Source organism: Daphnia pulex, chromosome 1 (assembly GCF_021134715.1).
Source record: "Daphnia pulex isolate KAP4 chromosome 1, ASM2113471v1".
In the NCBI taxonomy this organism is placed as follows: domain Eukaryota; kingdom Metazoa; phylum Arthropoda; class Branchiopoda; order Diplostraca; family Daphniidae; genus Daphnia; species Daphnia pulex.
In genome coordinates, this window is record NC_060017.1 from 1,280,304 (window position 1) to 1,291,596 (window position 11,293).

General features: G+C 39.3%; 4 protein-coding genes across 4 annotated transcripts; 3 read left to right on the forward strand and 1 right to left on the reverse strand.

Moving 5' to 3' along the window:
- Nucleotides 1-1,355: 1,355 nt before the first annotated feature.
- On the forward strand, nt 1,356-3,649 carry LOC124196757 (protein LTV1 homolog). Its single transcript, XM_046592006.1, has 10 exons — nt 1,356-1,512; nt 1,599-1,769; nt 1,841-2,008; nt 2,078-2,171; nt 2,245-2,377; nt 2,446-2,638; nt 2,704-2,862; nt 2,935-3,130; nt 3,200-3,417; nt 3,488-3,649. Exons 1-10 carry the CDS (start codon nt 1,510-1,512, stop codon nt 3,599-3,601), a joined length of 1,449 nt encoding a protein of 482 aa, XP_046447962.1. The 5' UTR covers nt 1,356-1,509; the 3' UTR covers nt 3,602-3,649.
- Nucleotides 3,650-3,692: 43 nt separating this feature from the next.
- On the reverse strand, nt 3,693-4,876 carry LOC124196843 (dmX-like protein 1). Its single transcript, XM_046592110.1, has 4 exons — nt 4,715-4,876; nt 4,419-4,642; nt 4,259-4,360; nt 3,693-4,196 (listed from the first exon to the last, which is right to left on the reverse strand). Exons 1-4 carry the CDS (start codon nt 4,740-4,742, stop codon nt 4,083-4,085), a joined length of 468 nt encoding a protein of 155 aa, XP_046448066.1. The 5' UTR covers nt 4,743-4,876; the 3' UTR covers nt 3,693-4,082.
- An 861-nt stretch (nt 4,877-5,737) lies between these two features.
- On the forward strand, nt 5,738-9,513 carry LOC124197216. The gene is made up of 6 exons (XM_046592596.1): nt 5,738-5,895; nt 5,964-6,110; nt 6,218-6,621; nt 6,695-8,235; nt 8,310-8,988; nt 9,053-9,513. Exons 2-6 carry the CDS (start codon nt 5,970-5,972, stop codon nt 9,318-9,320), a joined length of 3,033 nt encoding a protein of 1,010 aa, XP_046448552.1. The 5' UTR covers nt 5,738-5,895; nt 5,964-5,969; the 3' UTR covers nt 9,321-9,513.
- A 491-nt stretch (nt 9,514-10,004) lies between these two features.
- On the forward strand, nt 10,005-10,679 carry LOC124192409 (ATP synthase subunit b, mitochondrial-like; the record flags this gene model as incomplete). The annotated part of the gene is made up of 3 exons (XM_046585663.1): nt 10,005-10,203; nt 10,253-10,478; nt 10,511-10,679. Coding segments are annotated over exons 1-3 (417 nt in total), but the record flags the coding sequence as incomplete, so codon positions are not given.
- Nucleotides 10,680-11,293: the final 614 nt, after the last annotated feature.

Here is an 11,293-nt window from a genome sequence, read left to right on the forward strand (position 1 = left end):
AAACAAATGCCATTAAAAAACGATGACCAATTCTTCGGCTCTTCTCAGGCGTTACTTGGCATTAATTATTTCCTCGTCGTCCCTTTTCTTAGCTGTCGGTCACTTTATTCGGCTGCCAAGAAATGACTTTTATCTCTGAAAGGAAAGCGTAAGAGTAGCTAGTCACCACCGAGTTCTGTTCTGTCATACAGCACCACATAAATTAGTAAAAAACCACTAAGTGTACTGGTGTGGCTTTTGAAAATGGGTCGCTCGTATTGTCGTTAGTAATTCATAACAATCTATCAAAAGTGGTAAAAGGACTGTGTTTAGTTACCCGAAGGGTTACTGGTCAAAGTTTCGTTTGCAGTATGGTTTACATGGGCACCCTCAGTTCTCGTAACACTACATAGATGGATGCACTAGTTTTTGGCAATTATTGATTGTAATCAACAATTTTATTGCATTTCAATGGCAGTAATCGGTAGCTTACAATTTTTTACATCTATTCTGAAAATTTGGCTGCAATCGATTCAGGCATTTGATCAAACGGAGTTCTGGTTACTTTTTGACAGAATTTCAATAGCTGTTACAGCAGACGATAATACAGAGACATGTGACAGGGATATAAACGTAACGTGACAATCGACTACTATTGTATGATAGAATAGAAGTCACTGTATGTTATCACCGAACGCTATCAATCTCCAGTAACAGAAGTGCTGATAGGTAGTTACTTAAATTTAATTTTAACAAGATCCGGTGTGACGTGGGGTGGTGGGGCGAAGCCTCCGCCGCACCAAAGTCACGCCTTACCCCTACGCCGCGCCATATCATATTAGGTTTTTTTGGAATTTAATTTTTATTTAATGTTTGGATAGAAACATGCGGAAATATTCTTTTAATCTCTTTCTCGATTTTTGCTTATTACAATCTTCCGGAAACTAAGGGCATAAATTTTTTTTAAATGTTATTAATCCATCTTAATAATAGGCCTACCTTTATAACGGAATATTTTTATTATTCTATAACTATTCTATAACTCTGTCTTTGTAAAACTATACCAATACTACTATACCAACTAGAATACCCTTAACATTCCCTTCGGGTACCTTGCGGCGTACGTACGCTGCCTACAGTTTTTGTTCCACAATTAACTATTTTTCGTTCCGTGTAAACGCCATCTCTGTACGATATCCAAAGTTCGTGTAATAATTCGTTGAAAAATGAAATTATATCACCAAATATGATTGTGAATGTTTTTCGGCTAACCGTATTCGATTTTTTTTTACTCCACTCCACCACAATAACAGATAAATATCAAAATTTACGCCAAATTTGCAATTAAAATAAAACATTTTAAATCTGGCAATCACTTTTCACTGCTCTGTGTTGAGCAGACGAATGTACAGGTTTTAGAAGCGTGAAGGATTGTGGTCTTGTACTTGCATGGTACTTGTTTGACATTTTTTGTGAAGTCCGTTGATTTATTCAGTTAACTACGATTAGATCTATTTACACTATCGGAAAATGGTACGTGAAGATTCTTTTAGTCACATTAATAACTTTTTGAAAATAATACCATGATAACATTTCGTTTTGACATCTCTTTTTGACAGCCCAAAACAAAGAAATTTATAGACAAGAAAAATGCAGTCACCTTCAACTTGGTACATCGAAGTCAAAAGGATCCTCTTGCCGCTGACGAGCAGGCTCCTCAAAGAGTTCTAGTTCCAATTGCTCTGAAACCAGAAAAAAGTACTGAAATCCCTGCATCCTCTAAACCAAAGGTATGAATAAATCAAAATAAACAAATCAAAATTAAAGGGAAGTGTGATTTATAAAAGGTTTTAATATTCAGGATCCTGCCCAACAGAAAGAAGAACTAGCTAAACTTGGAATATACTTTGATGATGATTATAATTACCTGCAGCACTTGCGTGATGTTAAACAAACTGCTGAATGGGAACTGGCAGAAGATTCTAAAAATTCAAGAGTCTGGAAAGCACCAGTTGCCAGAGGACTTTCAGTAAGGATCTATAGGATTGGCTGTATGATAGAACTATTAGTTGACATTTTTTTTTCTATTTGTGGTTAGGACCATCCCTACAAACTTGCCCTGCCCTCCTCAGTTTTCCAATCAAAAGTGGAAGAAAAAGTTGGACTACTAAATAGAGCTGCTCCCCACTCAGGTTTTCATTTCTTTAAGCCTTGAATTTAATGTCAAAATTTGAGAAAGGATTTAAAAGTTACTGAAAATTGTAGGACCGAGGCCGGACTTGGACCCAGACATAGTTGCAGCTTTGGACGACGACTTTAATTTCGATGATCCTGATAATGAACTAGAAGATGACTTTATTGCATTTGCTAATGGAGTACCTTCTGACGTTGAAACAGAGTATGTTCTCGAGACAATTGAATTGAATTTGGATTTGCTTATATTCATTTTATAATTATGATTAATAGCGAAGATGATGGCTCCAGTGGTGACGATGAAGAAGAAAACGACGACGTATTGTGTGACATGCGAAGCGACTCAGGACAACGTTCACCCGATTTCAATGACGATAACAAATCGCATTTTACTGAATATTCGATGACCAGTTCAGTTATCAGAAGAAATGCCCAGCTCTCGTTACTAGACGACAGATTTGAACATGTATTCTGATTTGACCACTTTCATTTGATTCAAAGATTACAGTATTTATGGATTTTTATTTGTAGATGATGGCTCAGTATGACGACGAAGAAATGGGCGCTTTAGATTGCGAAGAGATCGAAGGACACATCACCTTACAAGACGATGAAGTGTTGAAATTGGCTGCGGCCTATGAACATGACAAGACAGAAGGCATCAGATTGGGTCGTGAAATTGGCAAAGTAGTAAGTTGCAGTTATCTTTTATTTATTCTCAGGTTGTGAATATCGACGTCATTCTTGTGAATCGAATTTTAGGCAAGAGACGAGGTGGAAGGAGCTGTAGAAAGGTACTTGGAAAAGTACCAGAGCGACGAAGAAAATGACAGCAGTTCAAGTGAAGAAGGTGAACAGGAACGTAAATGGGATTGCGAGTCTATCCTGTCAACTTACTCTAACATTTACAATCATCCTAAACTCATTTCTGAACCACAGAGTTCCAGAATTATTAAAGGTTCCAAGAAATTTAACTTTGGTGTCCATAAAGCTCAAATCTAATTAAAAAATTTCGTTTGATTCGTAGTGTGTCCCAAAACAGGTGTTCCCCTTAATGTCCTGGGGAAACCCGGTCTGACCAAAAAGTTCTTAGATCAACTCGATCAACAAACTGAAGGGACCAAAAAGAACTGTGTCGAAACGCAGTCCATCATCAGCACATTATCGACTATATCCATTCGACCAAAAGATGAAACACCAGAGCAGAGAACCGAAAGGAAGCGACTTGTAAAAGAATATCGTCAAGTAATAAGCGACAAATGTTTCGTGTGTCAGTTTTCACTATTAATGTTTGAATTTTATATTTTCTTAACAGGAAAGAAGAAAGGAAAAGAAAGCCAACTCGTTAGCTTTCAAAGAAGAAAAGAAACTACAAGAAAAACAACATATAAACAACCGTAAAAATGTTAGTGGCATTAAATTGTTGTAGTGGTTTTTTCAAACTTCGAATACATCGCCAGATGTACATTCACCACGACGCATTTGTTCGGAGGTTTTGGAATTATTTGTAAACGGTTCAATACATCAGCACACACGTAACGCATTTGTATTCCACTTGCTCGACCAAACGTGCTAGCGACATACAAAATAGGAGGAATGACATATTACCAGCCGTTCAGAATGTTGTTAGTAAAGTGTGTGGTGGTGTGGTGATGGTTTTAAGGAAGGTAAAGGTTTGGAAACATCGAGCGACGACGCTGAAGAGTGGAATGGTTGACAGGTAATAGCATACTAAACGTGACTAGCACAACGCAATCCAATTCTATAAGTAATCTGAACAGCCAGATAAATGACATGTATCAACGACATCCTTAAAATATTCAAGGGATTCGAGTAAATCGAAATATTAAAAAAATTTAACTAAACGTTTAGCCATTACCCGCAACTGCCCCCATTAAACATTTGTTTTTCTAGTAAAGAGTTGAGACAGCGGTTTCTCTACTCCCCACATAGGGTAATTGACGAAGCTTCATTGAACCATCAGAGCCACAAGAAAAGAGTCGTCCTGACGTGTCCAGATGAATCTGTTAAAAATTGAACAGCTATTCAGTAATTCCCACACATTTACAAAAATGTAAGGACATACTTGATTTACGCCATTTCCTTGCCCCATGGAACGGAAAAAGGATGATCGTGAATGTTCAGCAGGAAACGCGTAAAGTAAATGTTGTGTAGCAAGGCTCCAGACCTTTCAGTGAATACAAATCATTACAACTTCCATATTGGTTGATAAGAACCTTATATACCTTGATATCACCGTCAGCAGATCCAGTGGCAAAGAATTCTTCATTGGGATCTAACGCCATGCATTTGATCGCAACAGAAGAATCATGCGCAGTGAACTTGTGACGAAGTGTTCGTTGTCTCAAATCCCATAAGCAGACGATTCCTTTGCGGCCAGCCGATATCAGGAGCTGATGCTGAGACGCATAGAGCAAACTGGTGCCTCCGTTTTCGTGACATACAAATGCTGCAGGGAAAATCATCAGAAGAGTCGTTAGCGATATTCAAACCTTACTGACGTTAAAAGGAACCAACTTACAGTGAATAATTGCTTTGCGTTGGGGCATTAGGGTGTCCCATAAAACGACGTTGCGGGACTCTGAACTGTGACCGGTTGTGGCCAAAATACTCGATGACCCCAGAAACACAAAATCTGATGTCCCCTTGCTGTGACATTGATGTGACTGTTAAATGGTTTAAAAAAATTAATTAATTGCCGCAATCGATCACAGTCTACCCAAACTTACACAAAGGAAGTAACGGATGGGCCGTCATCCTTCTTACTCCATCCACCTTATGTTTCCGTAACTAGAAAAAAACAATAGATTGTTAACATTAATAAAAAGTCAGACTTGACTTCTATCAAGCCAAAGTCATTATTTAAACCACTGCAGATGAGAGAAAACGCCATTAAATTAGCATAACATTGATTTTTGGTAGAGGCACAGTGGCACACACAGTAGTAAAAAACAAGAAGATGAGACAAAGCAGAAAGAAACGCTAGCTGTTACCGGTGTTAGTAGTAGTTTGCTTCGCCGCAGCACCAGCTGAAAAAATGGCGGATGTTGCGAACCAGGGAATGTCAACCCTTTCGGTTGCAAGGTGTGGGAGGAGGGAACAGAGTAACGAATTTGTGTAGGAAGGGATAGCGAAGGATAGCAAGGAGGAAGGATAGCGACAGATAATTTTAAAACGAAAAAGAGAAATAGTCAGATGTCCAAACACATTCAAGGAAATGGGATGCGTGTCCAGAGGACGAGTGAATAAAAAAGAGATAAAGAGGTGAGGAGCAGAAAAAGACGGAAGTAAAAGCATAGACTACGAAGTAAAGACGGCGATCGGATTAATAAGATTATGCATTAATTTGGTTGAACCGATCACTTTTTGATTATTTGGTTTGTGTTATTGGCAGTTATAATTTCTTCCCTATATATTCCCAGCTTTTTTTCTGCTCCTCTTTCGTGAGCATATCGAACGTCAGCAAGGAGGGTGAAAACCTGCGGCGGTTTTAAAAATCATATATAGGTTAGACATGGGACATGGGTTAGATGCACTTCAAAATATTTTTTGAGAAACAAGTACAGTTTGGCAATGCTGCGTGAAGTGCAATAGCAACTTTGACAGTTGGAGTACTTCACGTGTGAAGTGCAATAGGCGCGACCATTGTAGAAAGGTAGAAAGCATGCCAAAAGTCCGAAACCCTCATAGCTTGTTATAAACGTAAGGTATTATTACAGTATTTGACCATTCTTAGTTCAACATATCAGTTTATTTGGATTTGAAAATAGAAGAAAATGTTAAATCCGGTAAGACGTGAGCTGAAAGCAAGCGATTACCTAACGGAATTTGCACCTTTCCCGAACGCACGAGTTCGAAACGTTCTCAAGGATTTCTGTTTTGTAGGAAATATTAGCGACGTGGATGAAGTGACTAAGGTATTTGCTCGCAACTATTGTTGAATATTTGATATATTTATTTTTAAATATGACTATTTATTGTTGAAGCAATCACCCATTTACTCTTGATGTTTTTCATTTCTAAGGTTCTTTTATTGGGTTGTGGTGATCTAAGAAATACCTTTCAAGCAACAACTTCCAAGAATCCTCAAAATTTAGAGATTCATCTCAACGATTTTCATCCTTCTGTCTTGGCTCGAAATATCATAATTTTGAAAATTGTGTCAGCAAGTGATTTCAATCCTGACAATGATGAAGATTTTGGTTTTCTGTGGGATGTGTGGTACAATATGGATTGGCCAGAAGAAACCAGGAAGAGGTTTCTTTTTGTTGTGAAGGAGTTGACGAATGAGAAATTACCAGATAACGTCTCAATTCCAAACAAAAGTCACCTTGATAAATTGAAGAGTTTGTGGAGTAACTGGCATTCTGTTTCCTCTAAAAACAAAACCAATTCTGAATCACTCTTGAAAAAAGTCTGGGGACAAAGGTAACTTTGGCTTTAATTAAAAAGGTTTATAATAATAGTGGTGCAGACTAATTCTTCCATATTTATTTATTAGGAATCAGTGCTTGTTGGACTTGTGGGATATCTTATATCCAGGACTTTTACAAGAGAAAGCAAAACTAAGCAATGCTGATCTCTTCACGGCCTCACTAAATGAACTGGCTAAGCTTTTTCTAAATCGTGAATATTTCATAGGATTGGCTCCTTTTGTTAAAAAAAAGATAAACGTTGAAGTGCTCGAATGCTACAGATACGGCAGCAGTCGCCGTCAAAATGACGAAAAACCAGTGTGCGTCAACCCAACTTTGCTGAATCCCGAGACCCATGATTGGAAAATCCTCTGCTTATCAACTCCGTTTGAAGGTTATCTGCCAATGGCAAAAGGAGAGCTTATTACTTCAGTTGAAGAAATCATGACCCACTCCTGCTCCGAAATACTCAAGAGATTGGTGTCTTCCTATCGCAGCCGGATTCCAACAGTCAAAATCTTTTTCCACTTAGAAGAAGCAGTGGAATTCTGCTATTCAGACGCAAACAAGTTTGACGTCATCGACTGCTCTGATTTCGTGAGTCATGTTGGGTTAGCCAATTTAGTTGTTGCATGCTGCCAAAAGTTGTCGGATAACCCGAATGCAGTGTTTTATACCAAAATAATAACTGACCGTCATCATTCGATCAACAATATCGTCGAGACATCCCTTTGTGCTTTATTGAGTATGATTCCCACCATTTACGGGTTAAGATTGGCTGACCATGTTGAATTAAGGGATTCTGCCGTAGATTACTTGCGTACCCTTCGAATAAGACACCCAGTGATTCTCTGCTGGCAAAAAGTACCAAACTTTCAGAACATAAAATTGGTCCCTTCACCTGATTTAAATCGATGCCTAACAAAGTTGGCCAAAATTTGTCATCAAACAAAATTACCAAACCCATCCATAACCCGATCTACGGTGGACAAATGTAGAAGAGGTGAAGGTTTCTACACTCCTCTAACATTCCACTACATTTTGGATTCAATGATAAAGCGACTAAGACATGATTGTTGGTTACCAGATATACGTCAGCTTGAAATTGCTCCCCAATTCAGACTGGCAAGAAGAGTTCTGGAGGATTGGAAGAACGGGAAGAAAATGAAGAGATTTTCAGCTGGTGTTATTTACGAAGTGAATTCTACTGCCATCAAAGAACGTACCCGTACACTTCGGCTAGTTGTTGTCCCTCCTGACTTACCCGATGAACATCGTGACTTAGCCGCTATTCAGTATATCGACAATTTTGAACTTGAATTCAATCATACTTCAAAAGGAGTAGCAGTGAAGACGGTGTCGTTTTTACTGCCTAGCGATCATGGTTTTGATGAAACGTACATTGCGATTGTAATCGATGCTTTCCACGGAATCACTATTCAGCCACTACTATTCTTAGAGTCTTTTAAATCAATGCGGGTAGAGGAATATCTTCCGATTGTGCAAAACAAATCTCAACTTCCGCTGGATCCTAAAAATAAAATGTACATGAAGGTCGAAAGTTGTATTGAGTCAGAAGAACAGTACACCCTTAGGATTGCCATTGAATGTGATGGAAACGTTTCAGGTGACTAATGTTACATTTTAAATTGGTGCATTTATATTCTATGAATCCTTTATTAAGCTTTCCATTTTTTATAGGATTGAAGATATCCACTAGCGAGAAGGCCCCCTGCCAATCCTGCCATGACGTCACAGTTTCAGCGACTCAACCCAGGATAATCAAACCGTTATCGCTCACATTTCCTTTTCCGATCCTTGCGAAAAATGTTCAAGCAACGCTCCATCCAAAAAGTCGACATGTCGATTTGTTGTTGAAGAAATCCCTGCTGGAGCCCTGGCCGTGCGAGTTTCACTCCAAAAAGTATAAATGGATAATTGGCGATTTAGTTCCCTGGAAAAACGAGCCACTCACCTCTGAAGATGGATTCAAGAATGTGGAACACCATCTGAGAAGTCAATTTGTATCAAAGGAAATTAGTTTTGCCCATTTTCGTGATTCAAAGTGTTCTGCTTCGGATAAATTGCGTTTCAAGCTTGGAGTATTGATGGCCAGTGATGCTGAATTTGTCAGTTACGGTCGAAATGACGATCGGTACCTACTGAAACTCCATCGGCCCCTTCTTACTTCCCCAACGGGAACCCCAATTTTGCTGATTACTGCTCTCCATGTGCTTAAAGAAAAAGAAACGGAGCAGCGTAAGATTGTTGAGAAAGTTTTTCCACTTGGGACACCCAAGGACATTAAGAGGATAATGGATGCTGAGACCGACGAAGAATTTCAATTGTTTCGTTTTCTCCTGCGTTTGAACTCCACTAGGTATTCGACTTACTTATTTAAATTTGGTTTATACATAACTGATTTTCTGAATTCCCGCTAACAGAATCGTGCCCAGCAAATGGCAGAAGAAGAATATTCCTCTAGGAGGTAGCAGTCCTTGGCTTGCTACTTTCCTTTCGCCTCTCTACCAGGATTCCGTATTGACGAAAAGCATCGAGATTGAACCAGCTGACGAGAAGTGCTGTGCCGCTTGTAAGAAAATCCCTGACAAGTTGAAGTTTTGCAGTCGTTGCCGTTCCACTGTTTACTGCGGTGTCGAGTGTCAGCATTCTCATTGGCCAATGCACAAACTCATTTGCAAGAAATTGTAATTTGGTCGAAACTTATCGCAGCTTAATCCGTGAGTTATGATTAGCCTGAAATTTAAAATCAAAACTCGGTTAATTATTTGGATGGCTTTAGTAGTTTAGTTCACGAAAAACTTTTGAAGTCTTGATGCACAGTTGAAACTTTTTTGTATTGGATAATCAAGATTACACTTTGTATTTAATCAACTTAAAAAAAATGTGAAGTATTGGCCTTGTAAAAACTGCAGAAGATGCAAAGGGTAATGACTACTTTGATTGATTAAGACATTTGTTATTCTGTTTGCGCCTACGTGCTTGTCTGCAGGAATCGCTATGCTGATATGGTACTAATGCTTAATTGCTTATCAATTATTTAGGCTCCACTTTGAATTTATTTCAGTTCAAGGTGAACGCTCAATGAAATTGTTTTTTACGGGGATGATTCGATCATGAATTAACAAGCTGTCTTATTATCATGACGGACAACTGGAATGCACGATTTAATGTGGCAATATGTTTGATTGTTTGTAATCGACACAACGTGATACGAGTGTTTACTCTCCGGTAATTAACAGGTGGAATGAGCCGTTGAACTCCCCGTATGATGACCAATTTGGAGCAGAGAAAACGCAACGTGGATTCGACTGGCCTTTTAAAAACGGTTGTGACTCGCATCTAATTTACTTGATCGTCGCCATTCATTTCGGTAAGCTAAACGAAAATTTTCTCTTTCATTTGATTAGTTGGATCGACTAATCAGTCTATTCGAATGACACAGACCTCGGCCACCTCAAAGCGGCAGCTGCTGCTACAACAAAATGCCCAGAAAGAGATGTGGTAAACTTTCCAAGACCAGTCCGTCAAGTGTATCCTGGCAAAGTACACATGGGCTTCATCCCTTGTATTGGTAACTTTCAATTATTTTGCGTGAAAAAGATAAAACCTACATTTTGCAGCTTTGAAATCAGGTCCCTACACTTTCAGACTGGGTTTGGCTACCTATTTGTGCAGCAAGACAATCTACATCATGGAACATGAATTCTACGCTGGTCTATCGATTGCCATCATGGGTGTGTATGCTGTGAAGAAACTTGGGTCTGGTACAGCCAAATTCCTTGACGCTGAAGTTTCTGTAAGTGAAATAATTGATCCCTTTCTAGCCCCACACCTGAAATTTCCCATGTTCCTACTATAAATCCTACGCGGAAATGAACGCTGATCGAGATATGGACATTGAAGAATCCAAATGCTAGAATCGCGACAGGGAAGATTGAACAGGATCGAGCTCTTGCCATGAAGATGCTTTTTGACGCCGTTAATAAGAGGAAAAACGTGGCCCTTCAGCTTGAAGCTGCTTACCGCGAACAGCTCCGAAACCCACGAAACCGTGGTCTCCGAAAACCCCGAAACCGTTTCTCTGCTGGGCAACCGGCAGCGATAACGGTATACAAGAAACGATTTCAACTTCAAAACATTTTTCAAAATGATTTTTGCGGTTCTTGGCTTTTGTACGTGGGTTTATATAATGGCAGGAAAACTGCGGAGAAAGCGACTGCTGTGGTGGAAATCAAGTTATATGCCAGCGCTATATAAGTCCGTCGCTATCTTAGTCGTTCACTCACATTCAGTCAGAAACTAAAACAGACACCACAACCAGTACCGCACCGAGCCTTTGCAACATGAATTTTCTCAACGTTATCAGGCCTCAAATTATAATATTCATTTTATAACCACTAAGATAATATTGGCCCATTTTTAATGCAAAAGAGAAATAGCGCAGCTGTAGCTTGCCTGGTTTCATTTAAGCTAGGCTGCAGTTACTCCAGTCCGGTTCGTTCACCTCGTACGTCTGCTTTGAAATTACGCAACATACTGGCCAACATTCAACGAGTTCCTCGCAGCGATCAAGATTATCACCTTATTCCTAATGATGAGAATGGAGCTGATGTTGCAGTGACTCCTGGCCAATCCTTCTTACTGACGACTGCTGAGGGCGT